The sequence below is a fragment of the Pristis pectinata genome, chromosome 5 (assembly GCF_009764475.1).
Source record: "Pristis pectinata isolate sPriPec2 chromosome 5, sPriPec2.1.pri, whole genome shotgun sequence".
Lineage (NCBI taxonomy): Eukaryota > Metazoa > Chordata > Chondrichthyes > Rhinopristiformes > Pristidae > Pristis > Pristis pectinata.
Genome location: NC_067409.1, coordinates 72,424,841 through 72,452,479, shown reverse-complemented (window position 1 = coordinate 72,452,479; position 27,639 = coordinate 72,424,841). Strand labels below are relative to the sequence as shown.

The 27,639-nt window shown below is 46.0% G+C and overlaps 1 protein-coding gene across 2 annotated transcripts; it reads right to left on the bottom strand.

The window, feature by feature from the left end:
* Window positions 1–178: 178 nt before the first annotated feature.
* rpp40 (ribonuclease P/MRP 40 subunit) lies at window positions 179–27,639 on the bottom strand. 2 transcript variants are annotated; one of them, XM_052016426.1, is made up of 8 exons: window positions 27,251–27,639; window positions 19,161–19,305; window positions 19,006–19,074; window positions 15,814–15,913; window positions 13,970–14,052; window positions 12,726–12,924; window positions 11,844–11,978; window positions 179–510 (listed from the first exon to the last, which is right to left on the bottom strand). In XM_052016426.1, exons 1-8 carry the CDS (start codon window positions 27,365–27,367, stop codon window positions 312–314), a joined length of 1,047 nt encoding a protein of 348 aa, XP_051872386.1. In that variant the 5' UTR covers window positions 27,368–27,639; the 3' UTR covers window positions 179–311. The 2 variants fall into 2 exon arrangements, with proteins under 2 accessions (XP_051872386.1, XP_051872385.1); XM_052016425.1 differs by having other exon boundaries at window positions 13,970–14,095; window positions 15,818–15,913.

Sequence of the window (27,639 nt, the reverse complement as noted above, 5' to 3'; positions counted from 1 at the left end):
TGATTGAATTTTTCTTCATATCCAAAATTTTGCCAAATACCAATAAAAAATAGAAAAAGCTTCCCTAAAGTGAACTGGAAGATTGAAGACCTATTCATAAACAAGCTATCTTTATGAAGTCTTTACGTAGAAGAAGGCCATTTAAAAATGGTGAAAAACATTAAATGTTTCAGACTAGCACAGTTGTATACTTTTAATTTTTCAGTTGAACACATTTTAGTTTCTTTGTATAAAGCATTTCTTAATAAATCAAATCCATTAACTCTTCAAAGGCTGAACATTGGATCAGGAGGTAGATGGCAGTTATAATGCTATGGTGGACAGTCAGTCTGAGCCCCCACAGCCATGTGCAGCCAGTAATCCTGGTTCCTGAACAGAACAAAATTGTAGAGGTTCTCTCCTCCTTTGTGATAGCCATGTTCACTCTGTCCCCAGGATACTGGGCTGTCTGCAAAGCCATGAACTGTCATACTAACCCATGGGGCCAGCTTCGGTTCCTCAAAGTATAACCTGGGGGAGGTGGAAAGTCAGAGATAAATGTCAGATCATAGCAATGATATAGTTGAGGCAAAAAGAACTACAATTTCAACATGCACAGGCTCTACAGAACACAGTTAACCTTAGATTCCATAAATTTAGTGATAGGGGACCTTGATAAAAGACTCAGAGGCATGAGTTCAAACAACAGCTGGGTAACGTAAATTCAGTTAATTAAATCTGGAATAAAACCCCAGTGATGGTGACCAAGATTCTTGCTGCTTGATTCTTGCAAAAAAACGCATGGTTCTTCAGTGAAAACAGTTGCCATTTTCACTAGGACTGGCTTATACCCAGCTTTATACCCAGAGCAATGTGGTTATTTATTAATTCATCTCTACAATAGTTAAGAGAAAGACAGTTCCTTGCAATAAATATTAATCTTCCCAGCAACAGCCCATCCTATAAATGAATCAACAAATTAGTGGAGAACTGGCAAATTACTCTCTGCCCATTTATTTCTGAATTCACTTCTGAAAGCTAAAGCTAATATATCATCCTATCAAAATAAAACTAATCAGCATGATTCTAAAATATTATAATAAATCACAAATTAAAGCATATTAACAAAGAAATATTGTACTATAATATTTGTAGTACAATATTTCTTTGTATACAAGAAATGTCCTGGGTAGGAATAGGTATGTATGTATGTATGATGAACAAATATAAAATTACTTCAAAAATAATTTCAGGAAATAAATTGCATAATTTGTTGGATGGTGGTGTTTTAATGAAAAGCTGTCCACCAGTTCATTATACAGTGTTACAAATAAAAAAAATCAAGTGATCTACAGAAATGGTCAGGACACATGATCAAAAAACACGGTCAAGGAGACAGGTGAAGGAATGTTTTTTTAAGCAAGCAAAGAGAAAGGCAGAGATTTATGGAGGAAATTCCCTAGATTAGTGCATTAGTAAACTGTAGAAATAGACACCAATAGTTGAGTGATTAAAATGGGGATGAATTTTAGGCCAGAATTATAGAAATGGCGACAGCTTGTTGGGATGTAGGAATACAAGAACATAAGAGTAGATGTAGTCCACTTGGCCCTTCAAGCCTGCCCTGCCATTCAACATGATCATGGCTGATCTGTGCTGGCCTCAATTCCTCTTCTGTGCTAGTTCCCCATAACCCTCAATTTCTCGATCTTTCAAATAGTTATCCTTCTCCACCTTAAATGTTTCTAACATTCTGGCCTCTACCATCCTCAGGGCAGAGAATTCAAAACTTCATATTTCCAAGTTAGGGAAGAGTACGTAAAAGCAATTGCTTAACCTGAAGCCAGGGTTAGTCAGCAAGCTTGGGATGATGGGCAAGTAGTGCAGGATTTGGTATGAGCACCCTTGTTTTAGAGAGTAGGAGAGAGGACAGCTTTTCAGTATTCACATCCAGAGTTAACAGAAGCAAAGTATGAAGGTTTTCAGCAGCAGATGAGTTATGGGAGAAGCAGGAATGGACAACAGTCAGCCCAAGTATTGGCGCAGAAAAGAGGATGAAAATTCAGCTGTGTGCCTATTTCAACATTCAGGTTATGCAGAATCAAGACCTGCTTCTGATGATTCCCCCGAAGTGGGAATGTTGGCCAGCTTGTGCCAGACATCAGAGACAACAGACCCAGCCTTTCCCATTTTTGGTTCTAGGAATATTCTGTTCATCCAGTAGTAGATGTCAGCTAAGCAGTACATCTGATCTGAGACAGTGGAGTGCTGTAAGAATTGGGTTTCAGAGTATCAGTGAAAGCTAATGTAGTTGTTGAATTTTATCACCCCATGCAGTCGAGAAATAGAAGGGAGCCAAGTTTTGATCCTTGGAGGAGCTCTAGGGGTAATAGTGCTGGAATAAGAAGAAATCACATTATTGCAAGTGATTACAAGCTATGATTCTAAAAGAAGCCAACAGTTAGGGAAAAGGTATTGGAAGAGATTTAAACTAATTACCAGAGAGAAGGCTCTTGCACATAATGTGAAATAATGTGTACCAAGGAGTAGGATTTTTTTGGTCAGCTTTAGAGTACAAAGTTGGAAGGTTGATGGGGACAAAAACGGAAAAATGGGATTAATGTAAATGGATGTTTGATGGTCAGTGTGGACTCTGTGGGCCGAAGGGCCTGGTTCCAAGTTCTGTGACTCTAAGCCAGTATTATGTAGAACAGACAAAGAAAGAGTAGGAGGAAGACCAAGTCAAGTTTTCGAATGTATGTGGACAAATACACAAATTATAAGGAATGTTTGGTAAGTTACAAACACACACACAACCATATGGAAATAACCGAAATATAGTTTAAATAAAGGACAGGACAGGACACTAATATTCCTGGATACAAAGTATTTAGAAAAGATGGGGAAGGAACAAATTCTGATCATCCAGCACACTGGCAGACTTTTATTTCCATTAATACCTCAATCTCTTTTTTTAAGATGTTACACAGTATGATGAATTCTCCAGTGAATGAGGTGAGTGGAAAGGGAGAATGGGAACAGTAGCAAACACTGCCTGGTGAGCAAGATGCTGAACTATCAGGATTTCTGAATAGTTGGAGAGAGGACTATTGGAGTTATACTGTACCGTTTAAGATAGTCTTCTCCAGGACCATGCTATGACAAAATCCATTTGGTGAAGAAGCAAAAAGAATGCTTTCACACAACTGTGAGTGTTCTCCAGGCTACCAAATAGTTAAAGAAATTGTAGAGATGTGCAATAACTGTAGATGTTTTATTTTGCAAAATATTTACTGAGATCTTACAGTAAGGAACAAAAAAGCTGAAGTTCTGAAATATCTTCAGAGAAGAAGAATCTATTTCTGGTTCTAAGCAAATGAGGTGGGTCAAATGGACCAACTGTCAATAAGAAAACACTTGGGGAACAGTGATCATCATAAGGGTTAGATTTGTAATGAAAAAGGGTAATCTAATGTAGAACACGGAGGGCGGCTTACTTGAGAGACATGAAATAAAAGGGTTAGCAGCAGCATGAATCTGGCCCAAATAAATGGAACCATTATTGGCAGGTGGAGATATTTCAGGTGCAGGCTAGTACGTTCCACACGAAAGGATAGGGAACCAAGAGCAGAGTTCTCTGGATGACAAAGGAGATAGAGAGTGTGACTGAGCGAAGAATATGACATGTACCACTGATTCACAAAAAAAGAAAATACAAGTCTTCTGCAGGCTTGTGAATTGTAGTAAAACAAGTGCAGCCAATTAGGAACCAAGATTTAGGCACAAGAAAGGCTGTGTGTGCTTAAACCAAGCAAGTCACCAGGTCTGAATAGAATACATCCTGAGAGAAGTGAGGGTAGAGATTGCAGAAGAGTTTGTCATCATCTTCTGGTTCTCTTTAGACACAGGAAAAGTAACAGGACTGGAAAACTGTGAATGTAATACACTTGGACAAAAAGGGGTGCAAGACCTCCATAGAATCATAGAACAGTACAGCACAATACAGGCCCTTCGGCCCACAATGTTGTGCCGACCTTTAAACCTGGCCTAAAAACTATCTAAACCCTTCCCCCCCCCCCCCCACATATCCCTCTATTTTAACTTCCTCCATATATCTAGCAATCTCTTGAATTTGACCAACGTATCAGCCTCCACCACTACCCCAGGCAGCGCATTCCATGCCCCAACCACTCTCTGGGTAAAAAAAACCTCCCTCTGATATCTCCCTTCAACTTCCCACTCATTACTTTAAAGCTATGCCCTCTTGTATTGAGCATTGGTGCCCTGGGAAAGAGGCTCTGGCTGTCTACTCTATCTATTCCTCTTAATATTTTGTATACCTCTATCATGTCTCCTCTCATCCTCCTCCTCTCCAAAGAGTAAAGCCCTATCTCTCCTCATAATGCATACTCCCTAAACCAGGCAGCATCCTGGTAAATCTCCTCTGCACCCTTTCCAACGCTTCCACATCCTTCCTATAATGAGGTGACCAGAACTGGACACAGTACTCTAAGTGTGGTCTAACCAGAGTTTTGTAGAGCTGCATCATTACCTCGCGACTCTTAAACTCCATCCCATGACTTATGAAAGATAACATCCCCTAAGCTTTCTTAACTACCCTATCCATCTGTGGGGCAACTTTCCGTGATCTGTGGATATGAACCCCCAGATTGCTCTGCTCCTCCACACTACCCAGAATCCTGCCATTAACTTTGTACTCCACCTTGGAGTTAGTCCTTCCAAAGTGTACCACCTCACACTTCTCCGGATTGAACTCCATCTGCCACTCCTCAGCCTAGCTCTGCATCCTATCAATGCCCCTCTGCAATCTTCAACAGTCCTCCACACTGTCCACACCACCACCGACCTTTGTATCGTCTGCAAACTTGCCAACCCACCCTTCTACCCCCTCATCCAAGTCATTAATAAAAATCACAAAAAGCAGAGGTCCCAGAACCGATTCTTGTGGGACACCACTAGTCACAGTCCTCCAATCTGAATGCACTCCCTCCACCACAACCCTCTGCTTTCTACAGGCAAGCCAATTCTGAATCCACACGGCCAAGCCTCCCTGGATCCCACGCCCTCTGACCTTCTGAAGAAGCCTACCATGTGGAACCTTGTAGACCACATCTACTGCACTACCTTCATCAGTCTTCCTGGTCACCACCTCAAAGAACCCAATCAGGCTTGTGAGACATGATCTGCCCCTCACAAAGCCATGCTGGCTATCCCTGATCAGTCCATGATTCTCTAAATGCCCGTAGATCCTATCTCTAAGAATCTTTTCCAACAGCTTCTCCACCACAGACGTAAGGCTCACTAGTCTGTAATTCCCTGTTCGATCTCTACTTCCTTTTTTGAATAAGGGGACAACATTTGCCACCCTCCAATCCTCCGGTACCATTCCCGTGGACAACGAGGACTCAAAGATCCTAGCCAATGGTTCAGCAATCTCCTCCCTCACCTCGCAGAGCAGACTGGGGAATATTCTGTCAGGCCCCGGGGACTTATCTGTCCTAATATTTTCTAACAACTCCAACACATCCTTCCTCTTGATATCTACATGCTCTAGAACATTAACCTTACCAACAATGTCCTCAGCGTCATCAAGGCCCCTCTCCTTGGTGAATACTGAAGAGAAGTATTCATTGAGGACCTCACCCACTTCCACAGCTTCCAGGCACATCTTCCCACCTTTGTCTAATCGGTCCTACCTTGACCCTCGTCATCCTTCTGCTCTTCACATAAGTGAAAAAAGCCTTGGGATTCTCTTTAACCCTACTCGCCAAAGTCTTTTCATGTCCCCTTTTTGCTCTCCTCAGCCCCTTCTTAAGTTCCTTCCTTGCTACCCAATATTCCTCAAGAGACCTATCTGATCCTTGCTGTCTAAACCTTATGTATGCTGCCTTCTTCCTAACTAGTTGTTCCACCTCTTTCGTCACCCATGGTTCCTTCACCCTGCCATTCCTTCTCTGCCTCACCAGGACAAATTTATCCCTAACATCCTGCAAGAGATCCCTGAACATCGACCACATCTCCGTAGTACATTTCCCTTCAAAAATGTCATCCCAATTCACACTCGCAAGCTCTAGCCTTATAGCCTCATAATTTGCCCTTCCCCAATTAAATATCTTCCTGTCCTCTTTGCTCCTATCCTTGTCCAAGACAATGCTAAAGGTTAGGGAGCAGTGGTCACTGTCCCCCAAATGTTCACCCACTGAGAGATCTATCACCTGACCTGGTTCATTTCCTAATACTAGATCTAATATGGCATTCCCTCTAGTCAGCCTGTCAACATACTATGACAGGAATCTGTCCTGAACACACTTTACAAACTCTGCCCCGTCTAAAACTTTGGCACTAAGCAGGTGCCAATCAATATTTGGGAAGTTGAAGTCTCCCATGATAACAACCCTGTTATTTTTGCACCTTTCCAAAATCTGCCTCCCAATCTGCTCCTCAGTATCCTTGCTGCTACCGGGGGGGCCTATAGAATACTCCCAGTAGAGTAACTGCTCCTTTCTTTTTCCTAACTTCCACCCATACTGACTCTAGAGAGCATCCTTCTACATTATCCGCCCTTTCTGCAGCTGTAATAGTATCCCTGACCAGTAACGCCACCCCTCCTCCTCCCCCACCCCCCTCCCTTTTAAAACAGTGAAATTCAGGAATATTCAGTACCCATTCCTGCCCTGGTGACAGCCAAGTCTCTGCAAGAGCCACAATATCATAGTTCCACTTATTTATCCAAGCTCTTAGTTCATCACCCTTATTCCTGATACTTTTTGCATTTAAGTAAATGCACTTTAGCCCATCCACCTTACTACTTTTCTACCTTATACTCTGCTTCTGCTTCCTCAAAGCCTCCCTATATATTAGATCTGACTTCTACTGACCTACCCCTGCGGTTCCCATCCCCCTCACAAACTAGTTTAAACCCTCCCAAACCACACTAGCAAACCTGTCTGCAAGGATATTGGTCCCCCTCGAGTTCAGGTGTAACCCGTCCACTCTGTACAGGTCCCACTTTCCCCAGAAGAGATCCCAGTGATCCAAAAATCTAAAACCTTGCCCCCTGCACCAACTCCTCAGCCACCCATTCATCTGCCATCTCCTCCTATTCTTACCTTCACTATCACGTGGCACTGGCAGCAATACTGAGATTGCTACCCTTGAGGTCCTGTTCTTCTGCCTAGCTCCCTAAACTCGCTCTGCAGGACCTCATCCCTCTTTCTACCAACATGTACCATGACTTCTGGCTGCTTTCCCTCCCACTCAAGAATGCTGTGGACCTGATCAGAGACATCCCGGACCATGGCACCTGGGAGGCAACATACCATCTTGGATTCTCGATCACATCCACAGAACCTCCTGACTGTTCCCCTGACTATCGAGTCCCCTATCACTAATGCCCTTCTCCCTTCCCTTCTGAGCAGCAGGACCAGTCCCAGTGCCAGAGACCTGGCTTCTGCCACTTGATCCCTGTAGGTCATCCCCCTCAACAGCATCCAAAGCGGAATATCTGTTATTGAGGGGAACAGCCTCTGCAGTCCTCTGCACTGTCTGCCTGTTCCCCTTCTCCTTCTCTCCCCTGACAGTCACCCATCTCTCTGCCTCCTGGACCTTAGAAGTACCTGCTGTGGGGGGGCGGGGGGGGGGGGGGGGGAGGTGACTGCCTCCCAATGCACAGCATCTTCATATCTCTCTCCCTCCCTGATGCTCCACAGTGTTTGAAGCTGCGACTCCAGCTCATCAATTCTGAGCCGAAGTTCCTCCAGCCTCATGCATTTACTACAGATGTGGTCACCGTGCACCACAGCAGGGTCCACTAGCTCCCACATCATTGCAGGATATTGGTCCCCCTCATGTCTTGGTTAACTCCAATTCTAGGAAAGCTTAAGAAATAGACAGAGAAATAATTAATAAGAGCTTGTAAAAATTTTCAGTCAACAAAGAAAGATTGTTTGACATTTAAAAATTTTTGACATGAAAATAAAGGGAACGCCATGATCTATGAACTTTCAGGAGATCTATGACAAAGTCAAAGGGTGGATAGCAAGCTGAGGCTCAGGGAAAACTGTCAGCGGCAGTGTGAATAAAAAAAAAAATTGGCTTAAAACCAGAGAGCAAGTTGATCAAGTTGTTTATCTTACTTGGAGGATGGTAGACAGGTGTTCCCCTGGTGTCAGTACCTCTATTTTCGACATTTTAATGACTTGCCTATGGGTGTACAGGGTAGAATTTCAGAATTTGCAGATGACAGGAAACGTGGAAGGTGTGATGAGCCCTGTAAAGTAATGGACTCCAAGAGGACATTGTCTGCCCTAATGGGAAGATGAGTGGCGAATGAAATTTAATACAGAGAAAAGTGAATTGATATATTTCGGCAGGAAAAAAGGAGAGGCAATATAAACTGAAGAACATAGTTCTAAACTCTGTGCAGGAGCTGAAAAACCTGGGTGTAAATATGTATAAATCATTTAAGGTGACAAGACATGTTCAGAGAATGGTTACTATAGTTATGGGATCCTGAGATTAATGAACAGTGCCACAAGATACAAATGCAGGCAAGTTATAATGAATACTCATTGGGCCACGTTAGGAGGGTTTTACCCAACTCTAGTTGTCACAGGTTAGGAAAGACGTAAAGGTCCTTAGGACACTGCAGAAAAAGTTTACCTGAACTGTTCCAGGGATGAAGGATTTCAGCTACAAGAGTGATCTGGAGGAGCTGGGGCTGGTCTCCTTGGAGCAAAAGTGGAAACGGTTGATAGGAATTGTACTACAATGTGGTCTGCTTTATACTGGAGAAACCAAATGCAGATTGGGTGATTGCTTTGCGGATCACCTGCATCCAGTGTGTAGGAGTGACCCCAAAGCTCCCAGGTGCCTGTCACTTTAATTCTCTCATTTTGACCCTTCTGTCTGTGGCCTCCTGCATTGTTACAACAAGGCCCAATGCAAGCTTGAACAACACTTCATCTATCCTGGCACGTTGCAATATATTGAATTCAGCTTTAGGTAACTAGCTTTCTTTCTGCAGCAGAACTGGTTATTTCTGCTGCAAGTCCTCTGTCAGTGATATTGGCTCAGTTTTACTCTTTCTGTGGGCAAAGCCTACCTTCTAGACAAGTCCTACAGCTCAGTCATTAGCAACATAGGCAAAGAAGCACAACTGCCATCTAACTTTCCCATTTAACTCTCCCCAGTTCTAACAAAGGGTCTCAGACCTGAAACATTAAGTCTATTTCTCTTTCTAGTGTTTCCAGCATTTTCTATTTTTTTTCTTATTTCCAGCATCTGCCTTTTGTTTTGCTTTCTGTGTACAACATCATGATTAGTTTATACAACACAGGAACAGGCCCTGAGCCCACAGATCTCTTGTGTCTGTTCAATGTCTATATCCCTCCATTCCCTGCATATTCATGTGTCTATCTAACAGCATCTTAAACGCCACTATCATATCTGCTTCAACCACTACCCCAGCAGCCCGTTCCAGGTACCCACCATTCCATGTAAAACAAAAAAAAAACTTGGCCCGCGCATGTCCTTTAAACTTTGCTCCTCTCACCTTAAACGTACAGTATATCCTTGGTTAGGATAAATTGAAAGAAGAAGAAAGATTGGTAGATTTCAGAATGTCTAGCATTTCACCATCCTATTGTTTTGTAACTTGACAGCTTGTAGAAAATGAACATGTTCTCCTTGAATCTCATTACCTTAATGCTCTGCACTCTCTCTCTGAGCAGATTTGAGATGCATGTTGGAAAATTTTTCAAAATGCAACACCCAAGCTGTATTGCAACTGATTCACAAACAGAAGTGAAAGACACTAATGAATAAATCAGTGAATTACTGCTAGAGCTATTCTCACTAGGAAGGACGCAGAACTAATTTCCAGTACATTCCACTTTCTTATCGTTACAATTTGTGATAGGGGCCCACAGCCAGACAAGGAAAAAGTAGCTAAAACCTACCTTGATGAATAAATACAATGTCAGTGTAGTGGAGGGAGTCTCATTCTACATCAGCAACACTAACTTGTATTTATATAGTGCCTTTACATACAAATACATAAACAGAAGCAGGAGAAATCTATGCCCCTGGACCCAGCTCTACCATTCAAATATTATTATGGTTAATCTGACCATTGGCATCACTACCTTACTGCCAGATTCCCAAAGTCCCTTGATTCCTCTATAGTCCAAAAAATCCACCTCAGCCATGAATATTCTTATGACTCAATGTCCACACAGAATTCCAAAGGTTCACAACCCTCAAAGAAAAAGAATCTCTCCTCATCTTGGTCTTATGGGTGATCCTTTATAATCAGACTTTCACCGATCTAGATTCTCCCAGCAGGGGAAACTAGCTCCTATTATCTACCCTGTGAAGCCCTCAAAATTGTTTGTTTCATTAAGAGCACCTCTCATTCTTTTTAAACTCCAGTTGGACCTTGTACTCATCTTTACTTATAAGACAACTCTTTCATCCCAGGATTCAAACAAGTGAACGTTAATTAGTCTAAACCTGAAGATAGTACTCTGGGTGTGAACTCACCAAATGCCCATAAATGTGTAATAAGACTTCACAACTATTGTACTCAGTCCTTTTTGCAATAAAGATCAACAATTACCTTCTAATGAATTACCATATTTACATGCAATTTTCTGTTTTTCCTATACAAGCCTGATCTCTGTGGCAGCAGCATTCATTGGATTTGCAACTTCTTAAAAAATAAGAGCATTCATTGGACACTTTAAACTAAAATGAACTCTTATTACCACATGGTAATATATCTGCCATCTTTTTGCCCTCTCCCTAAATATGTCTACATCCCTTTGCAGACTCTTTGTACCCTCTCACTTGCATTTCCACTTGATATTGTCAACAAACTTGGGTACAACATAGTGGGTTCCTTCAACTAAATAATGAACACAAATTGTAACTGGCTGAGTTCCAAATTACAGCCTACCAACCTGAAAATTACCCATTAACTTCTCTGCTCTCTGTCAGTTAACCAAAACTCTACTTAGACTAAAATATTGCTCTCATTACCATGACTTCTTATCTGGTGGAATAACCTTTCATATCACACATTATCAAGTGCCCTTTGGAAATCTAATACACTGGATACACGCTGTACACTTTACCAATTTCATCCTCAAAAGACCTCCCACACATTTATCAACCATGGCTTCCTTCTCATTAAACCATTATGCTTTAATTGTTCTATTACTACTATAATAATGTCCAGTGTTTACTCTGACAAATGTTATGCTAAATAGTCAATAGTTGCCAGTTTTATCTTCTTTCCTTGAACAAAGCAATGTAACGTTTGTGATTCTCCAATCCACTAGACAACCTAGGCAATTTTGAAAGAAGATAACCAATGCATCCACTTCTTTTGGAATCCTAGGATGAAGGCCTAGTTGGCTGTTAGACCCGTTAGTTTACCTGTATTTTCTGTAGTTATAATAGTTTAAATTTCCTCCCTCTCTTTTACCCCATATGTTTCCAAATATTTTTGGTACTATTAAAACATTTGTTTAACAACTTTGCCCTTTCCTTTTTTCCAGTTGTAAGAGAACAGTCACATAAAAATATATTATGTCAGATGACCAATATGACTTTAAGGAGCACCCCAAAAGGAGGAGAAAGAGTAAAAGAAGTTTAGGGAGGGAATTCCAAAGCACTGGGCCTCAGAACACCTCAGATGAGTTGAAACTTAGAACACTCCAGACTCCAGTACAGTTAACGCTTACTGATATTCCAGCTAATTCAACAGAAATAGAAGGCTGATTTCATGCTTTCTGACTGAGCAATCAAGTACAAAGAGCAGCATTTACAACAGTGCTTACCTAAGCTGGTCCAATAACCGATTTATTCCTTCAGGAATTATAAAGCCAGAAATGGTACAAAGACATGCTTTATCCAGGACAGTGTTGGGTTCAGGGCAACAGTAGGTAGAGAGAAAGCTATCTGCCTGATTATTGCTATGAGAAAAAGAGATTGATTAAAACACATTTCTTCATAACTGGACTTTAAACGTGACTTCAAAAACACCCATGAACTTTAGGACTCTGTCCATTTGCAAGAATATGAGGGGTTGACTGCAAGTGTTGTGTACTCCATTCCCCTCCTGACTATTCAGCAAAGATTGCTGATAGAATTATATTTTATCTAGCAGGGTCACAGAAATGCACTCAAAAGTGACCCTCGCTAATGCAAAATGTCCTCTATGATACCAGCTGGAAGATGGTGCTGTGGAAAGGGATCTGAATGCTTTGTGATCCTCTCATACCAAATGATACTTAGAATCACCAAAGGGCTTAACTGCAAAAGTTCAAAATATCAAAAATCAGACAGAATTGGATCATTGATCAAATAGCCCTCTGTCTATACCCTCCATTTGGCTTTAAAAATTCTTTATATTTTGTAGTTTACCAGGGTACATTTTCTGTTTTGTAGCTTTCAGGAACAGAGTTTTTGTTAGTGTAGGACCAAAGTTGATAACTGCTGGGTTCTACCACTACTGTACCAGGTAAAAAGCACAGAATACCCCAGCACCAAACAGAGAAAAGGGTGCACCATTGCTATTTGCTACTCAGTTTCATCAAACAATAAGCTAGACGAGCAGTAACTGGTAAAGAAAATGTTAAGTCAGAACACAGGAAGCTTTTCAAACCCTGTTGCATTTCACAGTTGCAAACAAATCATGAGTTCTACCCGTTTCAACTCACCAATCAATGTCACTGAAGACTGCACCAAGCCAGTCCAAGAATTCCTGAGAGCTGCATGATTCATTTTCTTTCCCATTCAGTTCATTACTCAATAAAACAGGACACACTGTTTCATTTAATATCCTGGTTGATAGTGTGGGCTGATACACTTGGCATTGGTACTTCACAAAGTAAGATGCCAAAGAGGTTTCATTTCCACCTGGTTTCAATTTTGAAAAAAAATAATCAACTGTAATTCAAATTATTTCAGGCAACATGTAGGTAATGTAAATCCATGCATTCACATCACATTTTTAAAATGAGACACAATCCAAGGTGCTGTAGAATTAGGTGTAAGAAGCAGAATGAATCTCAAGAGGGGCTGAGGAGGTAACTCAAGGAGATGGAATCATGAAAGAGCTTAAAACAGCAAGTGATGGGTAGAGAATGTTGTGCAGTGTTCATGAATGTGGTCTTGTCATACTGCATAAAAAGAGACCCTACGGCCCAGAGTCCACACTGACCATTAAGTACCCATTTACGATAATCCTACACTGACCCATTTTATTTTCTCCATATCCCCATGAACTTTCCCCCAGTTTCTACCACTTACCTACACACTAGGGGCAATTTACCTACCAACACACGTGTCATTAGGATATGGGAGGAAACTGGAGCACCTGGGAAAACCCATGTGGTCACAGTGAGTTCGTGCCAACTCCACACTGACAGCAACCGGGGTCACGATTGAGCCCGGGTCACTGGAGCTATGAGGCAGCAGCTGTACTAGCTGTGCCATTGTGCATGGTGAAAAGGAACGGGAATCTGAAACTCAGCTCAGGATTGATGGCTGCAAATGCACTGATTCAGCATTCGGAGAAGGAGATGGAACCAGCGATACAAGAGCAGATTTTAGATGAGGTATAAAAATGATGTATTTGGCCAACCCGAGGCTGACTTGAAGAAAACAAGAGGCATTAACACTGAATCTTGGTCAACCTATCTGGCCTTCAGCACATATGTGGAAGCTACCCGATGCAAAGTGCCACCTAGTGCACAGTGTAGCTAAAGAAGGCTAATGGGAGAATGAGCAGAGAAGATGATGCAAGAAATGTGCCGGTTAGGTTCGGACAACTAAGTTTATACTTAGCGGTAGAAATCAGTTTTCAGTTGCTAGCCTTATGTTCTACAAATGACCTTCTGAACTTCTCACAATATGCATTTTTAGGTTCTCATTTGCAGTCAAAAAAAATCAAATTTCTCACCTGAGGAATTGCAGGACATCAAAAGGTCAAAGGATAAAGGCTTCTTCTCTTTCAATGCCCACATAACTCTGTTATATCTCTTTCTACCGGGAACAAATGTAGCTTCACTCAAATCAATAGTAACAACTGGAAACAAAATATGAAATCATGAACCCAAACCTCTCACACCACATAAAAGAGATAAATAGGTTAGAAAGGGTAACTTCCTGTAAAAAGCAGCAACTCTGAAGAGGATACAGTCAAACATGAAAAAGTAAAATCTTTAGTTTTCCTTAGATTGCTGAGTTATAAGGGAGTTGAGGAGTAGGAGGATCAAATCAGTCATGACTTTCCTGAATGTGACTGGGTGGGATTTCTACAAAGCTGTCCTGCTCTGAAAGATCACATCCCTCTCCACTTGCCTTACATCAACCAATGAATGACTCCTTATTTTGAGTTGGTAAACTGAAATTTTGCATATTTTAACAAGCTGCCTCAGAGATCCAGTTTATGAAATACAAATAAAACCTTTTCTAAAAATTGGGCCTGTTTTCATTAAAATGTTTTGGAACACATGCCATTCATAACTTCCCAATGTGTTAAAAGTTTTACAACAAATGGAATAACATATTTGAAGTATAGCTAATGCATGAAACATTGTTGTTTATTTGTGCAAATTGACTGCAATGTAATAAAGGCTGGATAATTTTGTGAGGAGTAGTATTGGCAAGGATTTTGGGGAGTACTCCTCCGTCGATCTTGAAAATAATGCACAGGATCTTTTATACTCACTCAAGTGAACAGATGGGGCTTTGGTTTAGCCTTTCATTCCAAAGCGAGCACCTCTAACTGACCAATCCAGTCCCAATACTGCACTGAAGTGTCAGCCTAAATCATTGCACTCAAGTCACTGGAGTAGTGCTTCAACTCACAATCTGACTGAGGTGAGAGTGCCACACACTGAGCCATAGCTGACATCAATAATACATTACTGCCCCATTCAAAACAGAAGTGTTTTGTAGTGCACACAGTGCCATTAAACTACTTCCCAAATCAACCAGCGATTGGTTACAACCCACAGAAATAGCTGGCAAATGTTTGTCTTATGAGGAAAGATGGAGCACGGAGGGCTATAAACATTGGAGTTTGGAAGAACGAGAGGTGATTTCATTTAGGATGAGAACATGTAGGATGTTGTAGGATAAATGCCGAGAGGATGCTTCCCCTTACAGTGTTTCAGAGAAACAGCTCACCCAATTAAGACAGAGATCAGGAGGAATTTCTTCTCTCAGGATTGCAAATCTTTGGAATTCTCTGCCCACAAAAGCTGTGGAGACTAGATATATTCAAGTTTGAAACAGACTGATTTCTGATAAAAGGTTAGGGAGACCAGGGGAAAAAAAATGGAGCCAAAGCCAAAATTAGATCAGTCATGGCCTTACTGAATAGCAGAGCAGGCGAGAGGGACAACGTGGCTGACTCCTGCCCTTGCGTCTTCTGCAGCCCATTTCACACATTGTCCTATGCACGAGCAGGCAGAAGAAAATGTACACTTCATCTCTCAACAATGAACTCACATCTAATAGTTTGCACTTTCTCAGGTCCCAGGGTGTCTAACCTATTAGGCCACCAAATTAACACTCTGCGTCCTCTATTACATCAGAATATTGCAGATCCTGAAAACATTGAGGCATAGCCATTTCATGATTAAAGATAAAGATAAAACTGTTTTAATACCCTTGGTATTAGAACAGTTTGGGTCAAATCCAGTTCATTAAGAACTAGAACAAAATTTCAACCATCTCAAGAATCATTTGGTAAGACTAATGCACTCTTATTGCAAGGAACACGTTAATAGTCTGTACCTACTGTATCTCATCACTGTTCTGTGGGAGTATTTGGATGGCTGTCCTTCTAGGCCAAGTTCCTCATAGGTGTCCTTGTCAACTGATAAAATCAACTTCCCTGTGAAAATGCAACAACAAGAAAAACCATCAACACAGGATCTGTGACCACATTCACAAATACTTGAGTGTGAATGCATTATCACTTTATAGCATCTGTTTAATCAAGTAACAGTATCTTTAAAGAATATTCTTGGAGGCGACTTTCTTGTACTCATATACTGAAGATCACCTCAAAGATTATGCCTAACCTCCATCCCACTCATTCCTATTTGTGATGCGCAATTTAATCTTTAGTTAATGTATTAAACACTGCTGACCATTTTAAATCAGAATGTTAATGTGCTGAAAATGTATTGTGTGGGACCTGTGACGATAAGAAGGATATTCTTACATTACAACTGGCCTGTACGGAGAAACTACAAGTCAGAAAAGTTAAAGAAAATAATGTCTCATTAAATAACTCCCCGAACACACCCACAGAAGTCATAAATACAACACCTGTCTTTAACAAAACCAATAGATAATGCAAGGGAAATTTGTTTACACAGAGTTGGAAGAATGTGAAACTCACTGCACAGGGAGTCATCAATAAACGTGAGGGAAAACACAAAGCTATGGTGATAAAGTGAGCTGGTGGGAGGAGGCTCATGTGGAGCATAAACAGCAGTATGGAACAGTCCTGTAAATTCTATGTAGTTCTGGGTATTGTAGTTTTCCACCAACACAGCATGTGTTTTGCATCCATCTTCTAATGTCAAACAATATTGGCCAGTTATAAAAAATTACTGGTCACATAAAACATTACAGCACATGGACAGGCCCTTCGACCCACCATGACTGCATTGACCATGATGCCAATCCACCTGCACATGATCTATATCCCTCCATTCCCTGCCTATTCATGTCTGTCTAAATGCCTCTTAAACATTGCTATAGTATCTGCTTCCACCACCTCCCCTGACGGCGCATTCCAGGCACCTACCACCTACCAAGGGAGGTGGGGTGTGAGTTCCTCCAGACAGAACTGAGATAAGAGTTCCCCTAATCCTCACTTTTCACGCAACCAGCTTCTGCAAAAAGACATCATCCTTCATCATTTCTGCCAGCTGCAACAAGATCCCACTACTAGCCAATTATTCTCCTCCCCATCCCTTTTTGACCACTCCTTCCGTGACACCCTGGTCTGTTCATCCCTACTCACCCATCCCTCCCTGTCTGTGGTACTTTCCCCTGCAACCACAGGAGGTGTAACACTCGTCCCCACACGTCCTCACTCACTACCACTCAGGGACCTAAGCAGCCCTTCCAGGTGAGGCATGTGCACCTCCTCCATCCTTGTTTACTGCATTCAGTGCTCCTGACGTGGCCTCCTCTACATCAACAAGACCAAGCTTAGACTGGGTGACTGGTTTGCAGGGTGTTTCTCCTGCTGATCCTCCTCCAGTCCCCCACTTTTTGTTCCCTTTTCCACAACCTCCATCACCCATTTCCAATCCCCTCCCCTTCTGGTTCCACTACCCACACATTTCACCAACTGGCTCTCCACACATCCCCTTCATCTGGTCCCGATTCCTTCTGCCTTTCACCTCTCCCCTAATGGTTACCATTATCACCTTCCTTATCAGACTCCAGCGCTGGTAGCCCTTTGTGTTCCAGCAGCTGTCTCCACCTTCACCCTCCCCATCCCCCTCCTGGCTGCATCTTCCTCCTTTTATTGGTTTGACTCCATCCATCATGTCTGCCAACTCCTCGCCTACCAGGCTTGATCTGCCTGTCATCCTTCAACTCCCTCTCCTCCCCTCAGTCCCCCAACATCTTTGGCTTCACTCTCACCACACACCCCCCCCCCCCCCCCCCAACTTCTTATACGGCCATCTCCCCTCTCCTATCTGTGTCCCGATGCAGGGTTTCAACCTGAAATGTCAACAATTCCTCTCCCCCCACAGATGCTGCTCGACCCACGGAGTTCCTCCATCAGATTGTTCGTTGCTCCAGATTCCAGCCTCTTCAGTCTCTTGTGTGTCTAAATGTGGCCTAACTAAAGTTTTACACAACTGCCACATACTCAAAGCCCCGACCGATGAAGGCAAGTATGCCGTAAGCCGCCTTTACCACTCTATCCACTTGTGTTATCACTTTCAGGGAGCTATGGACTTGCACCCCAAGAAACCCCTGTATATCAATGCTGTTAAGGGTCTTGCCATTGTATACTCTCCTCTTACACTTGACCTTCCAAAAATGCAACACCTCATACTTCTCTGGATTAAACTCCATCTACCATTTTTCCACCAAATTTCCAACTGACCTACTGTATATCCTACTCTATCCTTTGACAACCTTCCTCACTATCCACAACCCCACTGATTTTCTTGTAGTCTGCAAATTTAGTAATCAGAACACCTACATTTTAATTCAGATCATTTATATATATCACAAGCAACAGAGATCTCAACACTGATCCTTGCAGAACATCAATTGCAACAGACCTGCTATTAGAGAAATACCCTTTCACCACTATCCTCCGTCTTCTATGACCAAGCCAATTTTGTATCCGACTTACCTGCTCTCTGTGGTTCCCATGTGGCTTAATCTTTTGGATCAGCCTACCATGAGGGACCTAGTCAAATGCTTTACTAAAGTCCATGTAAACAACATCCTCTGCCCTGCCCTCATCAATCATCTTCGTCACTTGCTCAAAATACTCAAATCAAATTTGTGAAAAAGGACCTCCCCAGCACAAAATCATGCTATCCCTAATAAGTCCGTGCTTTTCTAAATGTGAGTAAATCCTGTCTCTAAGAATCGTCTCCAATAATTTCCCTATCACTGATGTAAGGCTCACTGACCTATAATTTCCTGGTTTGTCCTGTTGCCCTTCTTAAACAAAGGAACAACATTGGCTTCTGGCACCTTGCCTGTGGCCAAAGAGGATACAAAGATTTCTGCCAAGGCCCCTGCAATCTTCTTCCTTGCCTCCCTGGGATAGATTCCTGAGGACTTTTTTAATGCAGAATAAAATTGTTCCAAATGGAACAAATTAATAATATAAACTGAAGATTAGAAAACAATTTAATTAGTCTATATCTCCAAACAGGATAAAGACTCAATAGGTCATAGACCTGAATGCTCACTTTGATCAAAGAGATTTACCTGTTGGAAGCAGAGCAACGGTGTTGTCTTGATCTATTCTGCTATTGTATGACAGTGCATAAAAGTTGCCTGAAACAAACAAATTTGAAATTAACATAGATGGAAATTTAGCAAAATAAAAATTACCTTTCATAAATTACCAATTTAAACATTACCTTTCTTAACATACATGTTGATGAATTCTGGTTCAAGCATTTCATGGAGTGGTAACTGCTTCACCAAATAATAGTTTTCCAAAGTTTTGCTGATGGCAGTAATTGCTGGTGGGACCATTCTGCATTCTGGTATTAAAATAGAGACCTGCATAACAACATTCACGCAGAAAAATTACTGAAAAGAACATAATTAAGTTATCAGCAAATCTGGTAGCAGCATGTATTACTCTTTAAAAAGTATTAACAATTAGAGATCAGTCATGGGTGCTGAAATGTGTTAGTTTAAAACAACTAACGCTTAAAAAACAATGCTAAATCTATCATGTAAACATAATACCCAGATTACAGGGTGCAAAACTCATTATGCAAGCACTGACAATAATAGCGAAACAAAGGACTGCAGATGCCAGAATATCTAGAGGAAAAACACTATGATGCCGGAGTAACTCAGAAGGCCAGGCAGCATCTGTGGAGAAAAGCAGGTGGTGAACATTTCGGGTCAGGAACGTTGACCCGAAATGTTGACTGCCTGTTTTTCTCCAAGGATGCTGCCTGGCCTGCTGAGTTCCTCCAGCATCATAGTGTTTCTCATCACTGACAATAGTGTTAGAGGAGGTTGTGGAACCCAGCCCAAACAGGGATTGTTCCACCGGGAGTTTCTGACAACACAGTCAAGCTGACAGAAGCTGGCATCCTGACTGCCACGATCACTATTGCTGTCTGCTCAACATTATGTCACAAACCAGCAACAAAAGAAACACACTGAGCATGATTCAGTGTTAAAAACTATTTTATTAATCACTACTTATGATAATACGTAAAATAAAAGTAAAAATGTTAGTATGTTAGAATTCAAAAATGTTAAACCTCGAATGTTAACCCCAAAAACTAAACTCTTCATGTGTGTGTGTGTGTGGCAAAGTCCCAAACTCCAAGTTCCGGAATGGTTCTTAAAGTTCAGTTCCGCAAGCCATAAGGTGAAACATGAGCAAGGGCTTCTTCAACAACCACCGTTGTCTGAAGATAAGACGTAGACGTAGAGAAATATAGAGAGAGTAAATACGAAATCCAAATGTTCCACGATGGAACCCAAACGACACTTCAGTGTTTACTCGGTAGTGACTTCCTCACCCCGAAAAGCATCCGAATCGTGGTCGTCCACACACAAATACCTGTTTCCTTCTACAGGTCAGCAACAAAGTGAACTCCACCGGATTACTTCCAACTTCCATACATGGATTTCAGTGGCAGACACAGTTATAGTTTCTCATCCATCGATAGAGAAAACTAGCAGGCTGGTGTCTCTCTCCCTTCTCTTTCTCTCTCTCTCCTTCTAACTTCTTCAACAACGTCATTACGTCCTTTATCTTCTATTGACGTAAGCACGCCCCACACACACATACACACTCTCTATCTTAAAGGGACTTTCACTGAGTCCGTAACAATTAGCAGAGGCACAACACATTGCTACAAGTGTTTTTGGAGCATCTGAAAATTACCCTTTGATGCCAGCCTGCAAATCTGAAACCCATTCTTCCTCATCTTTTACTGAAATGAAAACAGAGCTGATAAAGAAATATCTTAGTCTTCATGCACAGTGGAAACCTAATGCTGGTAACACCCAACAGCCCATCCACTGACAGGCAACAACCACCACCACCAGGTTATAGTATGTAAAACATTAAGGTGCAGAGGATTGCGAGAGAATTAAACAGAAATCAGTGGGAACACAGAAAAGCAAAAATGCCGTAATAACTGTGGGCCCTGGCAATCCCATCACTGGTAGTTATGGTGACTGGTTATGGTCCCTCCCACACAGTTCACCCATGATGCCAGTCCCACCTCCTGTCAATCACTCACCTGGTAGTTATAGTGATGTTATAGTCCCGCCCACCCAGTGCAGCTATGATGACCGCCCCCACCGCCTGCCAATCACTCACCTGGTAGTTATGGTGACTGGTTATGGTCCCGCCCACCCAATGCAGCTATGATGACTGCCCCCACCGCCTGCCAATCACTCACCCTGTAGTTATGGTGACCGGTTATGGTCCCGCCCACCCAGTGCAGCTATGATGACCAGCCCCACCACCTGCCAATCACTCACCCTGTAGTTATGGTGACCGGCTATGGTCCCGCCCACCCAGTGCAGCTATGATGACCAGCCCCACCGCCTGCCAATCACTCACCTGGTAGTTATGGTGACCGGTTATGGTCCCGCCCACCCAGTGCAGCTATGATGACCAGCCCCACCGCCTGCCAATCACTCACCCTGTAGTTATGGTGACCGGTTATGGTCCCGCCCACCCAGTGCAGCTATGATGACCAGCCCCACCGCCTGCCAATCACTCACCGGGTAGTTATGGTGACCGGTTATGGTCCCGCCCACCCAGTGCAGCTATGATGACCTGCCCCACCGCCTGCCAATCACTTACCCTGTAGTTATGGTGACCGGTTATGGTCCCGCCCACCCAGTGCAGCTATGATGACCGCCCCCACCGCCTGCCAATCACTCACCTGGTAGTTATGGTGACCGGTTATGGTCCCGCCCACCCAGTGCAGCTATGATGACCTGCCCCACCGCCTGCCAATCACTCACCCTGTAGTTATGGTGACCGGTTATGGTCCCGCCCACCCAGTGCAGCTATGATGACCAGCCCCACCGCCTGCCAATCACTCACCTGGTAGTTATGGTGACCGGTTATGGTCCCGCCCACCCAGTGCAGCTATGATGACCTGCCCCACCGCCTGCCAATCACTTACCCTGTAGTTATGGTGACCGGTTATGGTCCCGCCCACCCAGTGCAGCTATGATGACCAGTCCCACCGCCTGCCAATCACTCACCCTGTAGTTATGGTGACCGGTTATGGTCCCGCCCACCCAGTGCAGCTATGATGACTAGTCCCACCGCCTGCCAATCACTTACCCTGTAGTTATGGTGACCGGTTATGGTCCCGCCCACCCAGTGCAGCTATGATGACCAGCCCCACCGCCTGCCAATCACTCACCCTGTAGTTATGGTGACCGGTTATGGTCCCGCCCACCCAGTGCAGCTATGATGACCAGCCCCACCGCCTGCCAATCACTCACCTGGTAGTTATGGTGACCGGTTATGGTCCCGCCCACCCAGTGCAGCTATGATGACCAGTCCCACCGCCTGCCAATCACTCACCCTGTAGTTATGGTGACCGGTTATGGTCCCGCCCACCCAGTGCAGCTATGATGACCTGCCCCACCGCCTGCCAATCACTTACCCTGTAGTTATGGTGACCGGTTATGGTCCCGCCCACCCAGTGCAGCTATGATGACCGCCCCCACCGCCTGCCAATCACTCACCTGGTAGTTATGGTGACCGGTTATGGTCCCGCCCACCCAGTGCAGCTATGATGACCAGCCCCACCGCCTGCCAATCACTCACCCTGTAGTTATGGTGACCGGTTATGGTCCCGCCCACCCAGTGCAGCTATGATGACCAGCCCCACCGCCTGCCAATCACTCACCTGGTAGTTATGGTGACCGGTTATGGTCCCGCCCACCCAGTGCAGCTATGATGACCTGCCCCACCGCCTGCCAATCACTTACCCTGTAGTTATGGTGACCGGTTATGGTCCCGCCCACCCAGTGCAGCTATGATGACCGCCCCCACCGCCTGCCAATCACTCACCTGGTAGTTATGGTGACCGGTTATGGTCCCGCCCACCCAGTGCAGCTATGATGACCAGCCCCACCGCCTGCCAATCACTCACCCTGTAGTTATGGTGACCGGTTATGGTCCCGCCCACCCAGTGCAGCTATGATGACCAGCCCCACCGCCTGCCAATCACTCACCTGGTAGTTATGGTGACCGGTTATGGTCCCGCCCACCCAGTGCAGCTATGATGACCAGCCCCACCGCCTGCCAATCACTCACCTGGTAGTTATGGTGACCGGTTATGGTCCCGCCCACCCAGTGCAGCTATGATGACTAGTCCCACCGCCTGCCAATCACTTACCCTGTAGTTATGGTGACCGGTTATGGTCCCGCCCACCCAGTGCAGCTATGATGACCAGCCCCACCGCCTGCCAATCACTCACCCTGTAGTTATGGTGACCGGTTATGGTCCCGCCCACCCAGTGCAGCTATGATGACCAGTCCCACCGCCTGCCAATCACTCACCTGGTAGTTATGGTGACCGGTTATGGTCCCGCCCACCCAGTGCAGCTATGATGACCAGTCCCACCGCCTGCCAATCACTCACCCTGTAGTTATGGTGACCGGTTATGGTCCCGCCCACCCAGTGCAGCTATGATGACCTGCCCCACCGCCTGCCAATCACTCACCCTGTAGTTATGGTGACCGGTTATGGTCCCGCCCACCCAGTGCAGCTATGATGACCGCCCCCACCGCCTGCCAATCACTCACCTGGTAGTTATGGTGACCGGTTATGGTCCCGCCCACCCAGTGCAGCTATGATGACCAGCCCCACCGCCTGCCAATCACTCACCCTGTAGTTATGGTGACCGGTTATGGTCCCGCCCACCCAGTGCAGCTATGATGACCAGCCCCACCGCCTGCCAATCACTCACCTGGTAGTTATGGTGACCGGTTATGGTCCCGCCCACCCAGTGCAGCTATGATGACCTGCCCCACCGCCTGCCAATCACTTACCCTGTAGTTATGGTGACCGGTTATGGTCCCGCCCACCCAGTGCAGCTATGATGACCAGCCCCACCGCCTGCCAATCACTCATCCTGTAGTTATGGTGACCGGTTATGGTCCCGCCCACCCAGTGCAGCTATGATGACCAGCCCCACCGCCTGCCAATCACTCACCTGGTAGTTATGGTGACCGGTTATGGTCCCGCCCACCCAGTGCAGCTATGATGACCAGCCCCACCGCCTGCCAATCACTTACCCTGTAGTTATGGTGACCGGTTATGGTCCCGCCCACCCAGTGCAGCTATGATGACCGCCCCCACCACCTGCCAATCACTCACCTGGTAGTTATGGTTACCGGTTATGGTCCCGCCCACCCAGTGCAGCTATGATGACCTGCCCCACCGCCTGCCAATCACTAACCAGGTAGTTATGGTGACCGGTTATGGTCCCGCCCACCCAGTGCAGCTATGATGACCGCCCCCACCGCCTGCCAATCACTCACCTGGTAGTTATGGTGACCGGTTATGGTCCCGCCCACCCAGTGCAGCTATGATGACCAGCCCCACCGCCTGCCAATCACTCACCCTGTAGTTATGGTGACCGGTTATGGTCCCGCCCACCCAGTGCAGCTATGATGACCAGCCCCACCGCCTGCCAATCACTCACCTGGTAGTTATGGTGACCGGTTATGGTCCCGCCCACCCAGTGCAGCTATGATGACCTGCCCCACCGCCTGCCAATCACTTACCCTGTAGTTATGGTGACCGGTTATGGTCCCGCCCACCCAGTGCAGCTATGATGACCAGTCCCACCGCCTGCCAATCACTCACCCTGTAGTTATGGTGACCGGTTATGGTCCCGCCCACCCAGTGCAGCTATGATGACCAGCCCCACCGCCTGCCAATCACTCACCTGGTAGTTATGGTGACCGGTTATGGTCCCGCCCACCCAGTGGAGCTATGATGACCTGCCCCACCGCCTGCCAATCACTTACCCTGTAGTTATGGTGACCGGTTATGGTCCCGCCCACCCAGTGCAGCTATGATGACCGCCCCCACCACCTGCCAATCACTCACCTGGTAGTTATGGTTACCGGTTATGGTCCCGCCCACCCAGTGCAGCTATGATGACCTGCCCCACCGCCTGCCAATCACTTACCCTGTAGTTATGGTGACCGGTTATGGTCCCGCCCACCCAGTGCAGCTATGATGACCGCCCCCACCGCCTGCCAATCACTCACCTGGTAGTTATGGTGACCGGTTATGGTCCCGCCCACCCAGTGCAGCTATGATGACCAGCCCCACCGCCTGCCAATCACTCACCCTGTAGTTATGGTGACCGGTTATGGTCCCGCCCACCCAGTGCAGCTATGATGACCAGCCCCACCGCCTGCCAATCACTCACCTGGTAGTTATGGTGACCGGTTATGGTCCCGCCCACCCAGTGCAGCTATGATGACCTGCCCCACCGCCTGCCAATCACTTACCCTGTAGTTATGGTGACCGGTTATGGTCCCGCCCACCCAGTGCAGCTATGATGACCAGCCCCACCGCCTGCCAATCACTCACCCTGTAGTTATGGTGACCGGTTATGGTCCCGCCCACCCAGTGCAGCTATGATGACCAGCCCCACCGCCTGCCAATCACTCACCTGATAGTTATGGTGACCGGTTATGGTCCCGCCCACCCAGTGCAGCTATGATGACTAGTCCCACCGCCTGCCAATCACTTACCCTGTAGTTATGGTGACCGGTTATGGTCCCGCCCACCCAGTGCAGCTATGATGACCAGCCCCACCGCCTGCCAATCACTCACCCTGTAGTTATGGTGACCGGTTATGGTCCCGCCCACCCAGTGCAGCTATGATGACCAGCCCCACCGCCTGCCAATCACTCACCTGGTAGTTATGGTGACCGGTTATGGTCCCGCCCACCCAGTGCAGCTATGATGACCAGTCCCACCGCCTGCCAATCACTCACCCTGTAGTTATGGTGACCGGTTATGGTCCCGCCCACCCAGTGCAGCTATGATGACCTGCCCCACCGCCTGCCAATCACTCACCCTGTAGTTATGGTGACCGGTTATGGTCCCGCCCACCCAGTGCAGCTATGATGACCGCCCCCACCGCCTGCCAATCACTCACCTGGTAGTTATGGTGACCGGTTATGGTCCCGCCCACCCAGTGCAGCTATGATGACCAGCCCCACCGCCTGCCAATCACTCACCCTGTAGTTATGGTGACCGGTTATGGTCCCGCCCACCCAGTGCAGCTATGATGACCTGCCCCACCGCCTGCCAATCACTCACCTGGTAGTTATGGTGACCGGTTATGGTCCCGCCCACCCAGTGCAGCTATGATGACCTGCCCCACCGCCTGCCAATCACTTACCCTGTAGTTATGGTGACCGGTTATGGTCCCGCCCACCCAGTGCAGCTATGATGACCAGCCCCACCGCCTGCCAATCACTCATCCTGTAGTTATGGTGACCGGTTATGGTCCCGCCCACCCAGTGCAGCTATGATGACCAGCCCCACCGCCTGCCAATCACTCACCTGGTAGTTATGGTGACCGGTTATGGTCCCGCCCACCCAGTGCAGCTATGATGACCTGCCCCACCGCCTGCCAATCACTCACCCTGTAGTTATGGTGACCGGTTATGGTCCCGCCCACCCAGTGCAGCTATGATGACCGCCCCCACCACCTGCCAATCACTCACCTGGTAGTTATGGTTACCGGTTATGGTCCCGCCCACCCAGTGCAGCTATGATGACCTGCCCCACCGCCTGCCAATCACTTACCCTGTAGTTATGGTGACCGGTTATGGTCCCGCCCACCCAGTGCAGCTATGATGACCGCCCCCACCGCCTGCCAATCACTCACCTGGTAGTTATGGTGACCGGTTATGGTCCCGCCCACCCAGTGCAGCTATGATGACCAGCCCCACCGCCTGCCAATCACTCACCCTGTAGTTATGGTGACCGGTTATGGTCCCGCCCACCCAGTGCAGCTATGATGACCAGCCCCACCGCCTGCCAATCACTCACCTGGTAGTTATGGTGACCGGTTATGGTCCCGCCCACCCAGTGCAGCTATGATGACCTGCCCCACCGCCTGCCAATCACTTACCCTGTAGTTATGGTGACCGGTTATGGTCCCGCCCACCCAGTGAAGCTATGATGACCAGCCCCACCGCCTGCCAATCACTCACCCTGTAGTTATGGTGACCGGTTATGGTCCCGCCCACCCAGTGCAGCTATGATGACCAGCCCCACCGCCTGCCAATCACTCACCTGGTAGTTATGGTGACCGGTTATGGTCCCGCCCACCCAGTGCAGCTATGATGACCAGCCCCACCGCCTGCCAATCACTCACCTGGTAGTTATGGTGACCGGTTATGGTCCCGCCCACCCAGCGCAGCTATGATGACCAGCCCCACCGCCTGCCAATCACTCACCCTGTAGTTATAGTGATGAGTATCGACACGCTTGCGATGCGCCGACTTGCCGTGGGTGAAGTTAGATTTTTCACAGACCAGTAAGTGCCGCGCGCACTTCCCCATCTCGCGCAGCATCCTCCCGCCGGCGCCGACCAGTGGCGGACCCGCCGCTGCCGCCTGTAGCCCGCCACACGTGCCTCAGCAGGAGATTCCCTTCGTGGACTCTGCCATCGGCGCCAGCGATTTGCTGCGCCCTCTAGTGCTCGGAGGTCGGTCAGGCCGACGTTCTGCTCCGCCTAGTGATGGGAGGCCAGTGTGGGGATTCATTGAAGGGCGCTCAACTTAATGGTAGCGGGAGGATATTTTGTTTCCAGCAATATATTTCCACACTGTTCATGAAGACGTTA

What these genes read in the sequence shown, in the direction of transcription:
- rpp40 (XM_052016425.1), bottom strand. Translation starts at nt 27,367, where the DNA reads ATGCTGCGCGAGATGGGGAAGTGCGCGCGGCACTTACTGGTCTGTGAA. An exon ending in CAGAACAGTGATGAGATACA is followed by an intron (nt 14,096 to 15,817) that starts GTAGGTACAGAC and finishes TTTTGTTTCCAG; the next exon opens with TTGTTACTATTGATTTGAGT. An exon ending in GATGTCCTGCAATTCCTCAG is followed by an intron (nt 12,925 to 13,969) that starts GTGAGAAATTTG and finishes AATTGAAACCAG; the next exon opens with GTGGAAATGAAACCTCTTTG.